At 36.8% G+C, this 23,448-nt stretch overlaps 1 protein-coding gene across 5 annotated transcripts in view; it reads left to right on the forward strand.

The window, feature by feature from the left end:
* Positions 1-23,448, forward strand: part of DMXL2 (Dmx like 2) — a 157,199-nt gene that overhangs the window by 37,786 nt on the left and 95,965 nt on the right. For 4 of the 5 annotated variants that reach the window (XM_079913056.1, XM_079913058.1, XM_079913057.1 and 1 more), the window contains exons 3-6: positions 1,411-1,482; positions 5,851-5,929; positions 6,767-6,902; positions 7,534-7,600. In XM_079913056.1, the coding sequence (XP_079769182.1) occupies positions 1,411-1,482; positions 5,851-5,929; positions 6,767-6,902; positions 7,534-7,600 (354 nt within the window). The remainder of the gene's footprint in view (positions 1-1,410; positions 1,483-5,850; positions 5,930-6,766; positions 6,903-7,533; positions 7,601-23,448) is intronic. The other variant, XM_079913060.1, reaches the window with a different exon arrangement.

Raw genomic sequence — 23,448 nt, forward strand, 5'->3', positions numbered from 1 at the left:
TCTTTTATTTCATTTATCCCCAGTCCTTGTGATGATTACTTTCAAATTTATGACTTTGTATTAACCAGTTATAATCATTCGTTCATTCATTCATTGACATGTTGAATGTGATCATTCATAACACTTTTTACCTAAGTGTTACCGTGGCCAGGCATTTTAAGTAACTCTCCCCCTACCATTGTGGAGTACAGCTTTTTCTTGGAAAGAAAGTTAGATATTAAATAACAATTAAAATCACTTTTTTGGGGACTTCCCTGATGGTTCAGTGGGTAAGACTCCGCGCTCCCAATGCAGGGGTTCCGGGTTTGATCCCTGTTCGGGGAACTAGATCCCACATGCGTGCTGCAACTAAGAAGTCCGCATACTGCAACTAAGGATCCTGCATGCTGCAACTAAATATGCCTCAACGAAGATCCTGTGTGGTGCAACTAAGACCTGGCACAGCCAAAGTAAATAAATAAATATTTAAAAATAAATAAATAAATAAATACACTCTGAGTGACTATAGATACTAAAAATAAATAAATAAATAAATGAAATCACTTCTTTTGCATTAGAGTGCCCTGAAATCACAGTAGACCTTTTTGGCTTGCCTTCAAAACATGTATACCTAATTTAGCTTTATAGGTTAACCCATAGACCTAGAGGTGTGAGAAGAGATGGTTTTTAGTCTGTTCCCTGTAGTTGTTTCCCTCTTGCCAAGAGGAAGATAAACTGGGAACTGGCTTTCAAGGAATTATTGGAAAACAGGCTCTGGTAAGCTCCTGGGAACAGAGGAATTTGTGTTTCTTCTCATCAGGTATGTGACGTGGAGCAAAGTCCTCTTGGCCCACAAACTCCTAGCTTAAGTCCACTAGAGATGTCTATATCAGCTGTTTCTCCTCCAGTTGCAGTGGATGTCTCTCTGGTTTCTCCTTAGTCCATTTTCTCTATTCCTCCTTCTACATGGTGTTCCCAATTGGTATTTTTTATTTTTATTGGTATTTTATAGTTAATGGCATTTTATTTGATATATTTTTAAAACCTGTTGCCCTTTGATGTCTTTTTCTACTTCTCATGGTTTTTATATTATTTTCACTGAATTGTAAAGTTTCTGACAGATGTACCATTGAAATGTGTCTTCGTTAATAAAAGTTATTTCTGTATTTAAAAATGAAATTTTTATAGGAAAGGATGATTTCTTTGAATAGGTCAACCTTGTATTTGATATGGAAAATAAAGCCTGCTGAATTTTTGATAAGAGAAGAGATTCTTAAGTCCAGTACTTTTCCAGTTATATTTATGGAAGGGAATAAACCATAAATACTGTATTGGGATTGTATGTAATCAGTTTATACATTATTGTGAAAAGGAAGTTACCTTTATTTTCTCTTTTCCTTAAATATTAATGCTTTGTTCATTCTTTTTTAGGTTGCAGCTTCATATGGTAATGCTGTTTGTATTTTTGAGCCCTTGGGCATAAATTCTCATAAGAGAAATTGTGTAAGTATTAAATGGTAGTAGAAAAGTTTTATAATTGAGTTTGGAATCCAGTTGACAGCAATAAAGAGCTCCTTAGGAGCTGGTGCTGAAGGTGGTCTGGAATATTAGTGTGAAGTTTGTCTGGTGCTTTATGGTAAGATCTTTTACATTCACTAGGAATATATTCCTAGGCCTTTTAGAAAATCAGTTTCCTAGAATATTGCTTATTGAGATTTGCCTTGTTAATTGGGATCTACCCCCAGGTGAACTCCTGTTGTTTCTTATGTAGATTACTAGACTAGTATCCTGTCTAATATCTGTCCCCTTGCCCTTTCTCTGTTCTCAGCAGAGTAGATCATGACATTTCTCTGCTAAAAACTCTAATGGCTCCATCCTTCTCTCACATTTAAAGCCAGAAAGCCTTAGAATGGACTACAGCCCTTCTTCCTCCACCCCCACCTTGCCCCCCACACCTGCACCCATTTATTAGCTCTCAGAGCTCATCTACTATTCTTGTCCTCTCTGGTCACTCCAGCCACACTGGCATTTTCACTGTTCTTTGGCTAGTTACCCTCTCATCTTTGAGCCTTTGCATTGGTTGTTCTTTTGTCTGGAATGTCCTTCTTTCTCTAGATAGCTCCAGGGCCAGTTCCTACAGATCCTTTAAGTTTTTGCTTAGTAATACCTTCTCAATGAGATATGCCTTGACCACCCTTCCCTTTTTTTAAAAAAATAATTATTTTCCTTAATTTTTTTTTTGGCTGTGTCGGGTTTTAGTTGCGGCACACGGGATCTTTGTTGAGGCATGCGGGATCTTTTCGTTATGGTGTGCGGTCTGCCCAGGTTTCTATTTGTGGCGTGAGGGCTTCTCTCTAGTTGTGGTGTACGGGTTTTCTCTCTCTAGTTGGGGTGCGCGTAGGTTTCGGAACGTGGGCTCTCTCTTTGAGGCAGGCGGGCTAAGTTGCCCCGAGGCATGTGGGATGTTAGTTCCCCGACCAGGGATCAAATCTGCATCTTGCATTGGAAGGCGGATTCTTTACCTCTGGACCACCAGGGAAGTCCCTTGAACACCCTTTTAAAAATTGCCACTTGATTCTCCCACTTTCCTTCTAACCTGCCTATCCTTCTATTTTTAAACCTTTTTCAGTAGAGCACTTATCTTGTTTATTTATTTATAGATTACTATTTAGAATGTAAGCTCCATGAGGGTAGGGAGCTTTGTTTCTTTTGTTCACTGATGCATCTCAAGTATCTGGAACATAACAGGTACTTCTAAATATTTAAATGAAGGAGTTAGGAGCTTAGGTAAACTCACTGGGTGCTGAATTATATTTTGTCTTACTTAATATTCAGAAAATCCAATATGGTTAGAAAAATTTTTTAATTTTAAAATTACTACATGCATTAGAACTCCACCATCACTCACAAATAGTAAAACTGCCAGTGTGAAATCTGAACGCCAAGATTTCACCTCTTGACATATTTACCAGTAATTAAAAAAAATTGTATTCTTAACTGCAGTAAATAAAGTAAATAAGTGGTTTTGATATTTTTCATTAAATGTATGTATATGAATTTTTTTTTACATTTACCCCCAGAAGTATATCATAGTCTCTTCCCTATGATAATATTATGAAATGCATATTAAATTTTCAGAGTACTGGACTTCCCTGGTGGTGCAGTGGTTGAGAGTCCACCTGCCGATGCAGGGGACACGGGTTCGTGCCCCAGTCTGGGAAGATCCCACATGCCGCGGAGCGGCTGGGCCCGTGAGCCATGGCCGCTGAGCCTGCGCGTCCGGAGCCTGTGCTCCGCAACGGGAGAGGCCACAACAGTGAGAGGCCCGCGTACCGCAAAAAAAAAAAAATTTTCAGAGTACTTAAGAGTCATCGAGAGTACATATTTAAAAATTCAGGGGCTTACCTGGAGGCACAGTGGTTAAGAATCTGCCTGACAATGCAGGGGACATGGGTTCGAGCCTTGATCTGGGAAGATCCCACATGCCGCAGAGCAGCTAAGCCCCGTGCGCCACAACTGCTGAGCCTGTGCTCTAGAGGCTGTGCGCCACAACTACCGAGGCTGTGCTCTAGAGCCCATGAGCCACCATTACTGAAGCCTGCGTGCCTGGAGCCCATGCTCCGCAACAAGAGAAGCCACCTCCATGAGAAGCCCTCACACCGCAACGAAAAGTAGTCCTGACTCGCCACAAATAGAGAAAGCCTATGTGCAGTAATGAAGACCCAATGCAGCCAAAACTAAATAAATAAAATAAATAAATTTATAGAAAAAAAATCAGATTCCATAAATAAATGATACAAATGAACTTATTTACAAAACAAACAGATTTACAGACTTTGCAAACAAACTTGTGGTTACCAAAGGGGAAAAGTGGGGGTGTGTGTGGGAGGGATAAATGAGGAGTTTGGGATTAACATATACACGCTACTATATATAAAGTAGATGATCAACAAGGACCTACTATATAGCCCAGGGAACTCTACTCAATACTCTGTAATAACGTATATGGGAAAAAAATCTGAAAAAGAATAGATGTATGTATATGTATAACTGATTCACTTGTTGTACACTGGAAACTAACACAACATTTTAAATAACTATACTCCACTATAAATTAAAAATTAAATTTAAAAAAATGGAAAAAAAAATCAGATTCCAGACCTCACTCCCTGAAATTCTGCAGTGTAATTGGTCCACAGATTACACTCTGAGAAGCACTAATGGAAAGAATGTTAGGGATAGCTCTAGTTTTAGGAATGATTTTATTATTACTGTAAATAGTTCTGTTGAGCAGTATTTAAAATACTGTTGTGACTGTTGTTGGGTCAGCAGCGATAGGGTTTAAAAAATAACTTTTTCCCTGATTAATAAATATAAAATTACTTTTGGATACTGAAATTCAGGTTTTGTAGTTGTATTTGAAAATTCCACTTCTAGATAGTCATGAAATCTTGAATAAATTATTTTATTGTTAAATATTTTAAAAGTATTATAATGAGAGGACATCGCCATTTATTAAATTATTACTTGCCAAGCAATTAATGTATAACTTGCCTATAAAAAGCCTTGACATGGCTTTACATTGCACTATATTTTCACAAAAGGACTTTTTTTTTTTTTTTTTTGCGGTACATGGGCCTCTCACTGTTGTGGCCTCTCCCGTTGCAGAGCACAGGCTCCGGACGCGCAGGCTCAGCAGCCATGGCTCACAGGCCTAGTCACTCTGTGGCATGTGGGATCTTCCCGGACCAGGGCACGAACCCGTGTCCCCTGCATCGGCAGGCGGACTCTCAACCACTGTGCCACCAGGGAAGCCTACAAAAGGACATTTTATGTTTATCTACTGAAAAGAGATATCTAAACTTTTTTACTTACTGTATTTCATGGGAAAGCTGCGACTTTTAAATTTTAAATCTTTCTACACTTCAGAATGGAAACAGTAAGAAAATAGAATGGAAATTATTCAAATATAGGTCAGGTTTGTGGGTTTTATATATTATATGGTTCAAATTTGTTGGCTTTTTGGAAGGTGTATCTAGTTTTATTTTAGACATTGACTCCATAGGATTGTGTTAATTTGTACTTCTTTCTAATGTGCATTTACTTTGTTTTTATAAAGTTATTGAGCATCTGTGTACCAGTCATTACAACACTGAATACACAAAGCTCATTGTGGCATAATTCCTGCCCTTGAAGAGTTGCAGTGTAATAGGAGAGTCAGATATATAAACAAATAATTCAGTGTGACCAGTGTTATAATGGTAGAATGTAAGTAAAAAGTGCTCTGAGTGCTGCCAGGATGTCAGAAGAGGCTTCACTGCAGAGGTGATGATTTAGCTAGATCCTGATGTAACCATAGCAGTTTGTAGGCGGAAAAGAGAGGGAGGGATACCCTAAGAATAAGAATGTGTTTATAGGGGCCTCCCCTGGTGGTCCAGTGGGGAAGACTGCGCTCCCAGTGCAGGGGGCTTGGGTTCCATCCCTGGTCGGGGAACTAGATCCTGCATGCATGCCGCAACTAAGAGTTTGCATGCCACAACTAAGAAGCCTACATGCCTCATTGAAGATCCCGCATGCCGCAATGAAGACCCCGCGCAGCCCCCCCAAAGAAAAGATTGTGTTTATAGACATGGAAGGAAGCCTGGAAGACATGCTTTGTTTGGGTGTGGCAAACAGCCTGATATGGTAGAATAGTAAGTGGAATCATTGGAAATTATTTTAAAAACAGTATTTTGAAAATAATAGTGAAATATTTACATCTTTGTTTCAGATCATTGTCTTCAGTTGAAGAAAATGATAATATGGTTGTGCTTGTGGATATTACTTTGAAAACATATCTTTCTCTTTTTTCTTCCTCTCTCTATGTTTCAGCAACTCAAGTGTCAGTGGCTTAAAACTGGGCAGTTTTTTTTGAGTTCCGTGACATACAATTTAGCATGGGACCCTCAAGGTATTGAGCAATTATCTTTAGAAATTATGAAAAGTTAATATTTGTTGTAAGTGTATGATTACAATGTGATATAGTCTACCATAATAAGAAGATGATCAGTAGTATTCTCTTTTTGCTAGTGAATGAGTATACTTTTTTCTTTTTCATATACACTGCTTTGTACAGTGCTTAATTTACTGTTAGTTCTGTGCTTTCCCCCGCTACTTTTGAATGTTTTGTTCCAAGAAACAATGATGATTTCTTTCATTAATTAATGTGCTGCACTTTACTCTTACTGTGTTTATTAAGAAATAAAATCAGAAATAAAACAAGATAAGAAAAACCCTATCTCACTTTGGTATTTGTATTTCGGGAAATTACTGTCTTTAATATTGAAAGTTTAGAAACTTTTGATGATAATGGCTGTTGTCCCTTTTTACATTCACAGCTAGTGAGGGTAATTTTAATAGTTCATGTAGAAAAACAAATTTCATTAATCTTTAGTTATGTCTTATATCCTGAGAATATTCTGTGTTGTATATATTCTGTGTTGAATATTCTGTGTTGGGGTTTGTTTTGTTATTCTACTTCTGTTGTTATTTTTTTTTTTAAAGTTTTACCTGATAGACAATAGCTCTTTGTCAGGAGGCTTTTTTTTTTTTTTTGTTCTCAAGTTTCCCTCAAGTTTTCTTGTCAGTGGATTCTAACTTTTAAATGGATATACTCCACAAGTGTTTTTCATAGACAATATTGCTTATTTTTCACAGAATAGTTTATAGACCTAAGCAGAAGCCCGCATGTGCGTTTATTTCTCTAGATAATCCTTGCTTATTCATCTGAACATTCTTTAATTTTCAGATAACAGATTGTTGACAGCAACTGATTCTATTCAGTTGTGGGCTCCTCCAGGAGGTGACATTCTGGAAGAGGAGGAAGAAATCGATAATAAAATTCCTCCTGTTTTAAATGATTGGAAGTGCATCTGGCAGTGCAAGTTAGTGTCTAACTCTGTTATGTTCATTAATTAAAAAAATGCTTCCTGAGATATGTTCTTAGAAGCCTAGAAAAATAGACTTTTTCTAACCAAAACCCATTATAACATCATCCTTTAATCTGTGCTACAATTGATTGTTTTAAAAAAGGATGAAAGTATTTTCATAGTTAATAACCTCAGGACTTGGGTTGAGAAGGTTGATATGTAGGAATTATTCATTAATGCATGAGATATAGGTGGGATAGGGAGAGGGAAGATGTGAAAGTTGTGAGACACTCTTTCAGTTGGAAGGATTATGTGAAGGGATCCAACTAGCCAGGGAAGATGATGAGCTCAGTTTTCAAAATGTTACATTAGGATGTTGGTGGGGCATGTAGGTTGCGATATCATTTATGCATGTTAATTGCATTCCTTTTTGGCTCCCCAAAGTGAGCTTTGGATTAGCTTTAATGAATTAATTTGTATTTTTAGGGAGGTGAAATATTTAGATTTATTTTTAGAGAGGTGAAAACACTCTTGTTTTGATGATGTTATGAAAATCTTTTTTTAAAAATTTTTTTTTTATTTTGACCATTTATATATATAGTGTTCCAGATTTTAAAATGCTAACTGTTCAATTTTGTTTTTTTAGAACCTCAGTATCTGTACATTTGATGGAGTGGTCCCCTGATGGTGAATATTTTGCTACTGCTGGAAAGGTAAAGGACCAAACAAAACATAAACAGAAAAAACAAAACAAAAGTGTTCCTTGTTCATTCTCATTTTCAGTTTTTTCATCTGTAAAATTAGGATAATCCTACATTACAAAGATGGCCTGAGGAATAGTGATAGTTTTTGTAAAAGATCTGCTATGTTTCCCATAGGTAGTTGGCGTTTGGGAAATAATGGCTATTATTTTTATTCTTATTTGACCCTTATGAAAATTTATGGTTTTTAAAATTAATTTTTAGGTTTAAAAAATAGCATATGTACATAATTTGAAAAGTAAAATATTACTACTAGATTTACAATGAAAAGATGCACTCCCTTCTTCTAACTCTTAATTCCTGTGTCCTAGAGGCAGTGATTCATCATATTGCAGTTTAGTATTTCTTTACATATTCTTTAGTAACTTGATTACGCTCCGATTTAAAATTTTTTTTATTTCTTTTCCTTTTGGTTTTATGTATAATTTCTGGCCATGCTACTATGGAGGCTGAGACTTTAGTTCTCTAGCTGGTGTCCCAACCTCATCTCCACTTAGCACATACACATATTCACTTCCCTTCCTCCTGTCTTTCTGATATAAGCATCTCATAATATTTGGGAAAATCACTATTTATTATTCACATTATTAAGAGTGTGTAAAAGATTTTTCATGGAATAATTACTTTGGCGTTAGTAATTACTTTGTTTTACTGTTTGCTTAGTTTTCTATATACCTAATTCATCCCTCACACCTCTGACATTCTTTGGATCTTCTCTCAGTATAATCCCACGTAGGAGGTATCCTGGAAATGTCTGTTCTCTTTGCTCCAATCTGGCTTAGTTGTTCTCTGAGTCTAAAATAATAGAGCTCTCATATCAGGATTTTCTTTTACCAGCCTCGGGAGATTCTCTTTGCCCACCTCCTTTGTTAAATTCCCTGTTACTTCACATCATTTATCATCTTCTTTCCTTGTTTTGATGGAGATACCCTCCAGTAGGTTCCTGAGAAAAGAGGAATGGGAAAAAAACATTTTTGAGGCCTTGCAAGTCTGAACAGTTCTTTCTTCTTTGTTATGCTTTATTTGATTGGGCATAGCATTGGGTTGGAACTAACTTTCCTTCAGAATTTTAAAAATCATGCTTCTGTTGCCTGCCAGCTTCCAGTGTTGCTGTTTGAGAGGTATATAGTGCCATTATGACCATGCTCTCCCAGCTCTAGCTTTTAGAGGTTTTAAGAATGTTCCCCTTATCCCGGTGTTCTAAAATTTCAATATATTGTGGTATGGGTCAGTCATCTATAAGTATTTTAGTATGTATCTCTAAGGGATAAAGACTTTTTTTGTGCAGGCAATCTGATGCGCCTGTTCAGTCTGAAAACTCATGTCCTTCAGTTCAGGGGGACTATTTTATATTATTCCTTTTGTGTTATTTCCTTCCTTTCGTGTTCTCTTTTCTCTCTTTCTGGATCTCCCCTTATTCAGATGTGGATCCTTCTATACTGATCCTCTAATTTTCTTTTTTTCCCCCCCTCGTCATTTAAAAAAAATTTTTTTTTTTTGTTTAAATTCTGGGTGGGGTGTTCAGCTCTAACTTAGAAATAATTTTTCCCTGCTATCACATTTTTGAGTTTCAAGAATATTTTTCTGATTCTATGAATGTTCCTTTTTAAATACATAATATTTCCTAAGTATAAAATGAATATATATAAAACTTATATATAAGATAATAATTAAACAAGTGCACACGTATGTACCTGCTACCCATTTGAGACAAAGGACATAAAACTAATGGGTTACTATTTTCCTCTTGCATCTCCTCATTTTCCTCTCACCTATGCAACCGGAATCCTGAATTTTATGTTTTATTTCATTGCTTTAAAAAAAAAATAGTTTCACAGGTGTAAATTCCCAAAGAATATAATTTTTATTTTTGAATAGTTTTGAACTTATAAAAATGATACCATATGGTTATTGAAATATACCTTCAAGATATTAAAAAATAAATTTGTGATGATATCAATTATGTACTTCTTAGTTAATGTATTCATTAAGAAAAAATTACATTTAAAAATCACAGATTAAAGTTTAATTGTATTTAGTTGTTGTGTATGAATTAAAATTTCCATATTATACTTTACAAGGCAAGGATAGGTTTTCCAAGAACATCAGAATTCACCCAAGGCTTTTTGAGTTAATCTTTAGTTGTAGAACACTCAACTGTTTTGTGGTTGAACGATTACTTGGCACAGAGGTAGTTAGTTGCTCAATAGTTGATGACATTATAGACAGGAAGACTGTATAACATTATAGACAGAAAGACTGCGATCATGTGCGGTTTAGCAGTAAACTAATAAATAACGGTTTCAATGTAGTGAGGAGTGTAAAAAATATTTGGAGGTATCTGCAGCAGCTGTCATGTAATATTAAAACATCTGTGATTTCTGTTAGAGACAAAGTCACAAGTACTGCTAACATCATTTTGGTATGTTTATATTCATAACTGAAATTTAGCATTTCCTTCAATTAGCAGTTACAAAAATAGAGAAGTAATTTTTTTCCCCTACTCAAGTTCATTGTAACTCTGGGTCTTGGTTTTCTTGGTTTCTCAAGAAGCAGACCCCCAGACAAGCATTCGAGTTCAAGTAATTAATATGGGCAATGCTCACAAAAAAATATACTGGATTTGAGGCAGGGAAGTGAAGGTGCTTAAAAAAGAGTGTATTATCATGCAGGTGATTAACAAGATTAAATCTCTGGCTAACTCTGGGAGTTACTGGTCCTCACAACATTATGTTCCTCACACTTGTTCTTCAGACACATCACACATACACACATGGGTTGAAGGCTGGTGAGAGCAGAGCATTAATTCTCAGCACTTACAAACAATTCCTGGAAAACTCAGGCAAAGATATGTGGCTGCTGTCAACTGGAACTGGCTCACTAAAATGCTAATGCATGAGAGGATACAGTTGAGGTATCAGAAATATTTTTTATATCTTGAATTCTATCTGCAGGTGCCTTGGGTCAGAAGACCTCAGAACCTCTGGTCTAAAATCTGGACATTTAATTTTTTGCCTTCCACATTTAGATCTAAAACCTACGTGGAATAGTTTTTAGGTATGGTTTGAGGAAGAGGTCAGGTTTCACTTTTTCTGTATGGATATCCAGTTGTCCAGCACAATTTGTTGAAAAGCCTCTTGTTTCTCCATTGCTCTTTATTGCCACCTTTGTCAAAATCAAATGTCCATACTAGTGTGGCTCTGTTTCTGGATTCTTTTCTCTAGTCCACTGGTCTTTCCTTGCAGTAATGCCACCTTCGTTGCTATAGCTTTTAAATTGTCTTGATATCTGGTAGAGCAAGTCTTCCCATCTTGTTTTCCTTCTTTAAGATTATCCTATCTATTTTTGGCCCTTTGTATTTCCATATAAATTTTAGAATGAGCATAATAAATTTTATAAAACAAACAGAAAACCTCTTGTGATTTTGATTGATATTTCATTGACTCTATAGATCAGTTTTGGGAGAATTGACGTCTTTACAGGTGAGTCAGCTCATCTATGAACACGATATAGTCTTTAATTTAGATCTTTTTACTTCTCCCAGTAAGGTTTTATAATTTTTTCTAGAGGTCCTAAATATCTTTTGTTAGATTCATGCCTAGGTATTTGATATTTTTGATGTCAAAAATGATATGAATGGTATCATTTTATAATTATTACTGGTATGTAGAAATGCAATTGATTTTTGTATATTGGGTTTATACCTAGCAATCTTAATAAACTCATTAATTCTAACAAGTCCTCTGTAGATCCTTTTGAATTTTCTATGTGCATAATTCTATTATTTATGAATAATGGCAGTTTTATTTCATCTTTTCTAACTTTTAAGTGTTTTGTGTCTTCTTTTTTTCTGCAGTATCTAGGACCTCCAGTATAGTATTGAGTAAAGGTGGTGAGAGTAGGTATCTTTTCCTTGTTCCCAGTATCAAAAAGATGCCTTTCACTGTGTCGCCATTAAGTGTGATATTTACTGTAGGTATTTACTATAGATACTGTTTTTCAGATAAAGGAAGTTTCTTTCTTATTTGTAGATTGCTAGGATTTTTCTTTTTTAAATCACAAATGATTTTGAATCTTAGCAGATACTTTTTTCTGCATCTAATGATATTATCATTATTTTCTTATTTAATAAGATGAAATATGTTGGACTTATTTTCAAGTGTTAAATAAATCTTGTGTTACTGGAATAATCTCAACTTGATTGTAATGTATTGTCCTTGCTGGATTTGCTTTGCTAATACTTTATTTAGGATTTATGAGATCTCTGTATTAAAGTGAGGCTTGGCGAATAATTTTTCCTTTTTTGTACAGGTATACCTGGTTTTATTGTGCTTTGCTTTCTTGTGTTTTTTAACACAGTGAAGGTTTGTTTCAACCCTGTGTTGTCAGATGATGGTTAGCATTTTTAGTAATAAAGTATTTTAAAATAGTAAGGTATGTACATTTTTAAAGATGTAATGCTATTGCACACTTAATAGTTTTTCTCAAACTTTTTTAGATGTTCAGCCTTTTTTGTTTTTCTCAGCCTTTTTTGTTTTTAATGTATACATTTAACACTATAGATTTCCCTTTAAGCTTAGCTTTATCCCATAAGTTTTTTTTAATTCCATAACTTTTGATGTGTATTATTTTTATTATTATTCTAAATATAAATTTTTCTGATTTTCAGTGTGATTCACTTTTTGATTCATGGGTTGTCCAGAGTATGGATTAGAGTCAGGCTCAGTTGTTTTGGGGTGATGGTGGACGGTGCAGAAGTATTTTATTGGCGGTGACAATTTTATTTTGCGTTATTAAGTAAAACTTATGAGTAATTTTAGACTAATAAATACTGATACTGTTATGATAGTGACTGGTAGCTGTTGACTGTTACGTACCAGAAACTGTGCCTTCAAAAGCCTATGGGGCAACTGTTTCACAGAAGGGGAAACTGCAGTTTAAGAACTTCCCTGAGAATACAGAGATAGTCAGAAGGTGGAGCTGGGATTTTGACCCAGATGTTTTAGATTTCACAGCACCAAAATCAGCTGGCTTTGTATTTCATTGAGAAAATATTTATTGCAAATGCATTCGTAGGGATGCTTTGAGGCCTGGGTTGAGTATGCATTCTTCTAGGAAAGATTCGTATAGTTTCTGCCAGGCACCTGGGGGCACACACAGTTTAAATTCTCAGCTTGGAAGTTGTGCCACACAGTGTGCGCTTGGGTCTCATGAGGCCTGTTTTGTCGTTACAGATGCCCAGCGGAGACTTTTTCCTTCACTCAGAGTTCAGGTGCAGATGAACCCTTCCTTACCATATTCCTTTACAGAGAGGGTTTTTTTCTTGATTTCATCCTTTCATTTAGCGATAGTCCTTAGGGGTCTTTTTCTTTGTTTGTTTGTTTTTTATGGTGTTATGCAGGCACCTCTGATCTGACTTATCACCTTGCGTGAACACCGTGTGTTGTCTCTATGTAGCTACTGTATTTTAAACTGAAGCTCTATGCCACTGGGTGTTGGTAGAGTCCCATATGACAGTCCATGCTCCCACTTTAGCATTTGTGTACTATGGATTCTTACCTGAGAAAATAGATGTAATCAGAAGAGAACTTTGATAAACTCCCACCACCTAGCTGTATCTGTTCATCTCCCTACATCTGTGCATGTATGTTCTGCCTTCCCTTGTGTTGCCATGGATGAATGGTCTGCTTTTATACAAGGCCAGTTCTTCCACTTGTAAACTAGATTCCGTTTGTCCTTGCTTATTCAGGGACCTCAGTATTGCAGTGCTCTCCTCTCTTCTCAATTAGTTTTCCCTTCTCCATTGGGGCATCACATTAGCATATGTTATGGACTGAATGTTTGTCCCCCCTCCCCATTCATATGCTGAAGCCCTAACCCCACAAAGTGATGATCTTTGGAGATGGGACCTTTTGGAGGTTAAGGTTAGATAAAGTCATGAGGGTGGCCCTCATGATAGGAACAGTACCCTTATAAGAAGAGATACCAGAGAGCTTGTTCTCTCTCTACTACATGAAAACACAGTAAGAAGGCTGCTGTCAAAAAGCCAGGAAGAGAGGTCTCACCAGAACCTGACCATGCTGACACTCTGATCTTAAGACTTCTGGCCTCCAGAATTGTGAGAAAATAAATTTCTGTTGTTCAAGCCGCCCAGTCTATGGTATTTTGTTATGGCAGCCTGAGCTGACTAATACAGCACAGCATAGCGAATATGCTATAATCTTGCCCATTCTAAAACAAACGAACAGCAACAATAACAAAAACCATCTCTTGACCTTCTCTCTCAGTTTCTGTTAATTCTGTGCCCTCCTTATAACACCTCGAAAGGGTTGCTTATAGCTGCTGTCTCCAAGTTTTTCTCCTCATTTTCTATTGCAATTGTTATTCTGTTTACCCAGAAAAATCCTTCCCCCAGAGACCTGCGTGGCTTTTCCCCTTAACTTCTTAAATGTCACTGTCTCAGTGAGGCTTTACCTAAGCATCCCTTTAAATTGCATCTCACCTACCACTGTACTTTCTATTCCCTTTGCCTGCCTTAATTTTACTTGTAACACTATCACTAGGAGTTTGTATTAGTTTTCTGTTATTGCATAACAGAAATCGCCACAAACTTAGCAACTTAAGACCACACATTTATTATCTCAGCTTTCGTGGGTTTGGTGTCCGGACATAGCTGGGTGCCGTGAACAGGGCACTTTTGGCTGCAATAAAGGTGTCAGCTGGGATGAATTCTGACCTGGAGACTTGACTAGGGCAGAACCCTTTTCCAAGCTCACTCAGGTTGTTGGCAGAATTTATTTTTTTGTAGCTGAATGACAGGGCTTGTAGTCGATTTCCCTCATACATTCTTAATGTTTCTGATTATCTCCTTTTGCTCACCCAGTGTGTGACGTTTGCCTCTGCCGTGTGTTACAGCTGGCTAAACTTTGAGAATGTTTTAGGATATATGGTCGTGTGACAGGGTCACATCTTGCTTTAAAAACTATTAATGAGCCATGAAAGATGATCTTTATTCATTGTCTAAACATCTTCTGATTATTTGAACTCCCTAATGAATCTGAAAGATACCTTTGTGCTTCAGACAAAAATATGTAAAAAGACTAAAAGTATGTCCTCTTAAATGGAGCAACTAGATTTTAAGCTCCTCAGAGGCGATTCTGTTTGTGCACTGCATAATGCCTAATACATTTTTTCTCTGAATTTTTATTGCACACAGCCTTAGCAATTGATTATTGAGTATGTTTTTTCATTGTATTAGTCATGTTCCGTTAAGCTTTTTTTTTTTTTTTTTTGCGGTACGCGGGCCTCTCACTGTTGTGCCCTCTCCCGTTGCGGAGCACAGACTCCGGACGCGCAGGCTCAGCGGCCATGGCTCACGGGCCCAGCCACTCCACGGCACGTAGGATCTTCCAGGACCGGGGCATGAACCTGTGTCCCCTGCATCGGCAGGCAGACTCTCAACCACCGCGCCACCAGGGAAGCACCCCCCCCCCCTTAAGCTTTTAATGTTCAATTCTCCTAAGAGCTAAGTGTTTCACATTTCTGAGGGAAAGATAAGAATGCCTTTGAGATTGACATATATAAAATAGATAATAAGAACCTACTTTATAGCACAAGGATATATATATATATCCTACTATATATAAAATAGATAACTAATAAGAACCTACCGTATAGCACAGGGAACTCTGCTCAATACTCTGTAATGACACATATGGGAATAGAATCTAGAAAAGAGTGGATAACTGAGTCACTTTGCTGTACAGCAGAAACTAACACAACATTGTAAATCAACTATACTCCAATGAAAATTAATTGAAAAAAAAGAATGCCTTTGGGGGTTAATAAATTATGTCGTGGATTTTAAAAACTTATTTCTTCACTTTTTTGAGAAGATAACCACATCTAATTAAGATGATCTTAATAAAACGAACAGAAACTAACTTTGTAATGTTGGCTTCCTCTCCTCTTCAATCTGTTCTGCTGCTGTTAATAAAGCCAAGTTTGTCTGACTTGATGAAACAGATGGTGACTGTGATCTACCACTAGAAGGCATTTTCCAGAAGCCTCTGCTACACATGACAGAATTTCAACTCAGGTGTTTGGGGATTCAAATCCAATTACCTTCTGGATTTTTAATATTATAGTTCATTGAGTACTTTTGATGGTAGGATCTATTTTTTTAAAAAAATAAATTTATTTATTTATGTATTTATTTTTGGCTGTGTTGGGTTTTCGTTGCTGTGTGTGGGCTTTCTCCAGTTGCGGCGAGCCGGGGCTACTCTTTGTTGCGGTGCTCGGGCTTCTAATTGCGGTGGCTTCTCCTGTTGCAGAGCACGGGCTCTAGGCACACGGGCTTCAGTAGGTGCGGCACACGGGCTCAGTAGTTGTGGCTTGCGGGCTCTAGAGTGCAGGCTCAGTAGTTGTGGCGCATGGGCTTAGTTGCTCCACGGCCTGTAAGATTTTCCCAGACCAGGGCTTGAGCCTGTGTCCCCTGCATTGGCAGGTGGATTCTTAACCACTGCACCACCAGGGAAGTCCTGTATATTAATTTTCTATCCAGCAACTTTACTGAATTCACTGACGAGCCCTAGTAGTTTTCTGGTAGTGTCTTTAGGATTTTCTATGAACAGTATCATGTCTGCAAACAGTGACAGTTTTACGTCTTCCTTTCCAATTTGTATTTCTTTTCTTTCTTTTTCTTCACGGATTGCTGTGGCTCAGACTTCCAAAACTATGTTGAATAAAAGTGGTGAGAGTAGACATCCTTGTCTTGTGCCTGATCTTAGAGGAAATGCTTTCAGCTTTTCACTGTTGAGTATGATGTTAGCTGTGGGCTTGTCATATATGACCTTTATTATGTTGAGGTAGGTTCCCTCTATGCCTACTTTCTGGAGAGTTTTTATCATTAATGGGTGTTGAATTTTGTCAGAAGCTTTTTCTGCATCTATTGAGATGATCATATGGTTTTTATTCTTCAATTTATTAATGTGGTATATCACATTGATCTGCAGATATTGAAAAACCCTTGCATCCCTGGGATAAATCCCACCTGATCATGGTGTATGATCCTTTTAATGTGTTGTTGGATTTGGTTTGCTAATATTTTGTTGAGGATTTTTTTTTTTTTTTTTTTCCGGTACGCGGGCCTCTCTCACTGTTGTGGCCTCTCCCGTTGTGGAGCACAGGCTCCGGACGCGCAGGCTCAGCGGCCATGGCTCACAGGCCCAGCCGCTCTGTGGCATGTGGGATCTTCCCGGACCGGGGCACGAACCCGTGTCCCCTGCATCGGCAGGCGGACTCTTAACCACTGGGCCACCAGGGAAGCCCTGTTGAGGATTTTTGCATCTATGTTCATCAGTGATAATGGCCTGTAATTTTCTTTTTTTGTGATATCTTTGTCTGGTTTTTGTATCAGGGTGATGCCAGCCTCATAGAATGAGTTCAGCAGTATTCCTTCCTCTGCAGTGTTTTGGAATAGTTTCATAAGCATAGGTGTTAAGTCTTCTCTAAATGTTTGGTAGAATTCACCAGTGAAGCCATCTGGTCCTGGACTTTTGTTTATTGGGAGTTTTAAAATTACTGATTCAATTTCATTACTGGTAATTGGCCTGTTCATATTTTCTATTTCTTCCTGGTTCAGTCTTGGGAGTTTGTACCTTTCTAAGAATTTGTCCATTTCTTCTAGGTTGTTCATTTTATTGGTGTATATTTGCTTGTAGTAGTCTCTTATGATCCTTTGTATTTCTGTGGTGTCAGTTATAACTTCTCCTTTTCCATTTCTGATTTTATTGATTTGGGCCCTCCATGGTATGTGTGTGTATATACACACAATGAAATACAACTCAGCCGTAAAAAAGAATGAAATTTTGCCATTTGCAGCAACGTGGGTGGACTTGGAGGGCATTACACTAAGTGAAATAAGTCAGAGAGACAAATACTGTATGATATCACTTATATGTGGAATCTAAAAAATATGACAAACTAGTGAATAAAACAAAAAAGCAGACTCACAGAGAACAAACTAGTGGTTACCAGTGGGGAGAGGGAAGTGGGAGAGGGCAATGTAGGGGTAGGGGATTTTAAAAGGGGGTTATTATGGGATTATATGAAATCGTGTGTGTGAAACTTTTGAAAATTGTAAAGCATTATATTTGTTCAATAAAAAATACTGTTCATGTTTATGAAGTTTATATCTGAACACTTTCTATAATTTCTATTTTTAAAATTTGAATGTAACTTAAAATACCTTGGTTTTTTTCAAAACCATTTTTCTTTAATAGAGGATTACTCTTTTGAGAAAAAAACTGGGCTTTCTAAGAGCTAAGGTGAGAAGAATTTTTGAGGAGGGTGATTTTGGCGGGAAGGGAAGCAGCTGGCTACAGAATGTTCCCTGAAGCTTTTCTTCCTCTTGAGAGCGTGTCTCTGTACCTAGATTTAGTGTTTTGGTTATTTAAGGATTGGCTTATTGACCTTTATTTCCCCCCCCCTTTTTTTTTTTTTGCCGGACGCGGGCCTCTCACTGCCGCGGCCTCTCCCGTTGCGGAGCACAGGCTCTGGATGTGCAGGCTCAGCGGCCATGGCTCACGGGCCCAGCCACTCCGCGGCATGTGGGATCTTCCCAGACCAGGCCACGAACCCATGTCCCCTGCATCGGCAGGCGGACTCTCAACCACTGCGCCACCAGGGAAGCCCTTTATTCCCCCTTTAACATGGAAATATCTCTACTTCTTTAACATAATATGTATTTATTATTAAGAGGAACATGCAGAGAAAATGAAAATCTCCAGCCAAATAGCCATACCCCCAGTAAAAAAAAAAAAGGCCACTGTTCTCTGTTTAATATATATTCTTTTAGACTTTTTGATGCCTTTGTAAACCACAGAGAAGTGTGTGTGTGTGTACATATTCTTTAAGCTGATTTATTCACTTACTGTATCATAGATAGAGTGATGTGTCAATACAGATATATCTTTTCTTTTTAAAGGCAACATAATTTGCCATTATATGAATGAATGTATACCATAGTTTAACTTAACCAGATAACTATTAATGAACATTTAGTAGTTCTCATTTTTTTCTATTGCCATTAAAAATGAACATCCTTTTATATAAATCTTGTTATGTCTTTTTTATAATTAACTTTATATGGTATAATTAAACCATATGTAATTGACCTAAAAGGTATAATTAACATAAAATGAAATTATTTTTTAAATGTGCAGTTCAGTGTATTTTGACAAATTTAAAGACCTATGTAATCACCACCACGATCTAGTTATTGGACACTTACATCATCTCAAAAGGTTTCCTTTTGCTTCTTCCCAATTAATCCTTACTCCTATTCCTAGTTCCAGATAATAAATAGCTGCTCTGCTTTCTATCACTATTGATTAGATTTGTCTTCACTAGAGTTGTATGTAAATGAAATTGTGTCTTATACTCTATTGTGTCTGAGTTCTTGCACTTAGCACAGTGTTTTGCGATTCATCTGTGTTGTGTGCATCAGTAATTTGTTCTTTTTATTTGAGTTGTATTCTGTTATATGGGTATATCATAATTTGTTTATCCATTCACCTGTTGATTGACATATAGGTTGTATGGAGTTTTAGGCTAAAATGAACAAAGCTACTATGACCATTCATTTGCAAGTCTTTGTATAAACATTTCACTTCTCATGGGTAAAAAATACCTATGAGTGGAATTGTTGAGTCACATGGTACGTTACAAAAAAGTACCAGGCGCTTTCCAAAGTTGTACCATTTTGCATACTCACCAACAATTGAATAATATCAGTTGCTCCACTTTCTTGCCAACATTTGGCATTGTCAGCCTTTTTAATATTAGCCATTCTAATAGTCTGGGTAGTGGTGTCTTATTGTGGTTTTCATATATATTTCTCTGATTTCTAATGATGTTGAGCACATGCTTATTGCCTGTCTGTATACTTTTTTTTGGTAAAGTGTTTATTTGTCCTTTGCCCATTAAAAAAATTGGGTTTGTTTTCTCATTATTATAGAATTACGAGTTCTTTCTATATTTAGTACAATTGAAAGATAAATCTATTATATATATTTCCTCCCAGTCTGTAACTTGCCTTTTAATTTTTTTAAACAATGTCTTTTGATGGGCAGAAGTTTTTAATTTTGAAGAAATCCAACATCAATTTTAAAAAATTGGTTTGTGCTTTTTGTGGCCTAGATTTAAAAAATCTTTGTCTACCTTGAAATCACAAAGATATTTTACTATGTTTTCTTTTAGAGGTTTTATAGTTTTGACTTTTACATTTTGAGGTGGTTTTTTTGCATTTGATTTGAAGTCAGTTTTTCCCCAAAGGTATATCAAGATATTTCAGTGGCATTTTAAAAAGGCAATCCACTCTCCATTGAATTTCCTAGACAACTTTGTTGAAAATCAGTTTTCCATACATGTGTGGATCTGATCCTGGCCTCTCTGTTTTGTTCCATTGTGATATATGTGTGTGTGTGTGTGTGTGTGTGTGTGTGTGTGTGTGTGTGTATCCCCTTACGCTAATATTATGTGTCTTGATTATTGTGGCTTTATGTTTAGTTCCAAAAACAAGTAGTTTTCTCTAACTTTGTACTTTTAAAATATTTTTGGTGGTGTCAGTCCTTTGATTTCCATACAGATTTTGTCAGTTTCTACAAAAAAGCCTGCTGTGATTTTGATGCTATTTATATACATTGTATCTCTATAGAACAATTTGGGAAGAATTGTACATTAGTAACATTTGGTCTTTTTTTTTTTAATTTTAAAATAATTAATTAATTTTTGGCTGCTTTGGGTCTTCGTTGCTGTGTGTGGGCTTTCTCTAGTTGCAGCGAGTAGAGGCTACTCTTCGTTGCGAAGTGCAGGCTTCTTATTGTGGTGGCTTCTCTTGTTGCAGAGCGGGGGCTCTAGGCGCATGGGCTTCAGTAGTTGTGGCTCGTGGGCTCTAGAACGCAGGCTCAGTAGTTGTGGTGCACGGGCTTAGTTGCTCCACAGCATGTGGGATCTTCCCGGACCAGGGATCGACCCGTGTTCCCTGCATTGGCAGGCGGATTCTTAACTGCTGCGCCACTGTGGAAGTCCCACATTTGGTCTTCTTATCTACGAATGTGGTATGTTTCTCTTTTTATTTAGGTTTTCTTTCTCTTAGCAGCGTTTCATAGTTTTCAGGGTACACAATTTAAGTTTATCTTCCTAATGTAAAAAGTATTTACAGAAATTACATTGCTAATTATTGTTAAATATAGAAATAGAATTGATTTTTGAATTTTGATCCTTAGTCTTATTACCTTGCTTGTCAGTTCTAGCAGCCTTTTTGGGTAGTTTTCTTAGGATTTTGTGAAAAAAGACAATTTTACTTCTTCCTTTCTAATCTGTATACCTTTTATTTTTTTCCCTTACCCAATATATTGCAAGTACTAGGACCTCTAGTACAATGTTGAGTAGAACTGATGAGAGCAGACATTCTTGTATTGCTCCCAATTTTATGGGAAGAGCATTGTCTTGCACCATTATATATGATGTAAGTTGTAGGTTTATTGTAGAGTCACTCAACTTGATCGTGTTGTATATGTTCCCTTTTATTTTTCCTATTCCTATATGCTGAGAGTGTTGTTCTCCCCCATGAATTAGTGTTTACTTTTGTCAAGTGCTGTTCCTGCATATCGTGAGTTAATTATGTAGGTTTTCTTTTTCATTCTGTTACTATGATGAAATGCAATTACTGATTTTTCCAGTGTTAAACCCACTTCACTTTGCTGGGATAAACTCCACTTGGTCACGATTTGTTTTTTTTTTTTAATATGCTGATGGATTAGGTTTAAAGGTGTTTGCGTCTTTGTTCATGAAAGATATTCCTGTATAGTTTTTTTATGTCTTTGGTTTTGTTATCTCGGTAATAATACTGCCCTTATACAATGAGATCTTTTCCTCAATTTTCTGAAACACTTTGTGAAGGATTGGTGCTATTTCTTCCTTAAATGTTTGGTAAAGTTCATCAGTAAAGCCACCTGGGCCTCAGATTTTAGTTGTAGTTTTAGGGTTTTGTTTTCTGGTGAGAAGACTTGAAATTGTGAATTCAGCATCTTTAATAGATGTAGAGCTATTCAGGTTTTCTATTTCTTCCTTTGTCAATTTTTTTTGAAATTGTCTTTCGAGGGATTTAACATATTGTAGGATCTGTAGCCATGTCCCACCTTTCATTCTTGGTAATGGTAATTTGTGTTTTCTCTCTAAATATTTTTGGTCTTTCTAGATAGATTATCAATTTTATTGATCTCTTCACAAATAGGTTTTGGATTCATTGATTTCTCTATAATTTTTGTATTTTATTTCATTGGTTTTCATTCTTCTTTATATCTCTTTAATATGAGTTCTCTTTGCTCTTATTTGATGCTTCAGGTAGAAACTTAAACCATTGGTTTGAGACCTGTCTTCTTTTTTGATATAAGCATTTAAAGCTATACATTTCCTTCTAAGCACTGATGTAGCTGCAACTCCCAAATTTTTATGTTTTGCTTTCATTTTCATTCAGTTCAACATATGTTAAAATTTGCTGGGCTTCCCTGGTGGCGCTGTGGTTGGGAATCCACCTGCCAGTGCAGGGGACACGGGTTCAATCCCTGGTCTGGGAAGATCCCACATGCCGCGGAGCAACTAAGCCCATGTGTCACAGCTGCTGAGCCTGCACTCTAGGGCCTTCGAGCCACAGCTACTGAAGCCCACGCACCTAGAGCCCATGCTCCACAACAAGAGAAGCCACCACAATGAGAAGCCTGCACACCACAATGAAGAGTAGCCCCCGCTCACCTCAACTAGAGAAAAGCCTGTGTGCAGCAACAAAGACCCAGTGCAGCCAAAAATAAAATAAATACATTAAAAAAATTGTCTTGTAATTTAGAAGTGTTTTTGTTTAGTTTATAAATATTTGGGAATTTTCTAGCTATCTTTCTTGTACAGATTTCTAGTTTAATTCTGTGTGGTTTTAGAGTTTTAGGTAGTAACATGACAATGGTGAGGCTGCTTCATTTGAGGGGAAAGCTGGCGGGAATGGGAAAAGGGGCTTGATTGCTCGGCTTGTGGAGGCTCTCTGACTTTCCTTGATGACTCCTTAAGGGCTCTCAGGTACCTCAAGGGTTTTTGTGGTACATAATCTGAAACTACTGCCATAGGTTGTGCCATAGGTTGTAAATTTGGGAAGGTGAAAGTGATGCTAAGGTGGAGAAAGTACTTGGAGGAAAGCAACTAGTGCACTGTTAAGTGGTTGTCTCAGAATAAGTACTCAAAGAGATTTGTTGTGTAATTCAAATATCCAAATAAATGAGACCTTAGTGGAAACATACATTATGTAGTATAGATTGAGAATGAATACTAAGATGGAAAAAAACAGAAGTGTTTTGTCTAGTCCAGGTGAAAATATTTGGACCTATACATAATTTCATTGTTTCTTAGAGATTGAGATTTTTACATAAATGTTTTTTATTTTCCTTCATGTACACCATAGAGGATGAAGCACTATAAAAGAGATAGTTCCTGTTAAATAAGATAAAATTATTTAGGCCTTTAACAAAATTCTTAGAACTAAGTAAAATGATAAAGTCAGTGCCTATTGTTATACCTTTAAATTTAAGTGGGCATAGAAGTGGTTCCCAAAAACTGCCTAGATGCCCTCTCATCATTTAGAGTAGGAATCAGAACACTATGGCCCATGAACCAAGAATGGATTTTACATTTTTGAAGGGTTCTAAGAAAAAAAAAAAAAAAACAACCCAAGGAGAATCTGTGTCACAGGC

The sequence above is a fragment of the Stenella coeruleoalba genome (genome assembly GCF_951394435.1).
Source record: "Stenella coeruleoalba genome assembly, chromosome: 2".
Taxonomy (NCBI): Eukaryota; Metazoa; Chordata; class Mammalia; order Artiodactyla; family Delphinidae; genus Stenella; species Stenella coeruleoalba.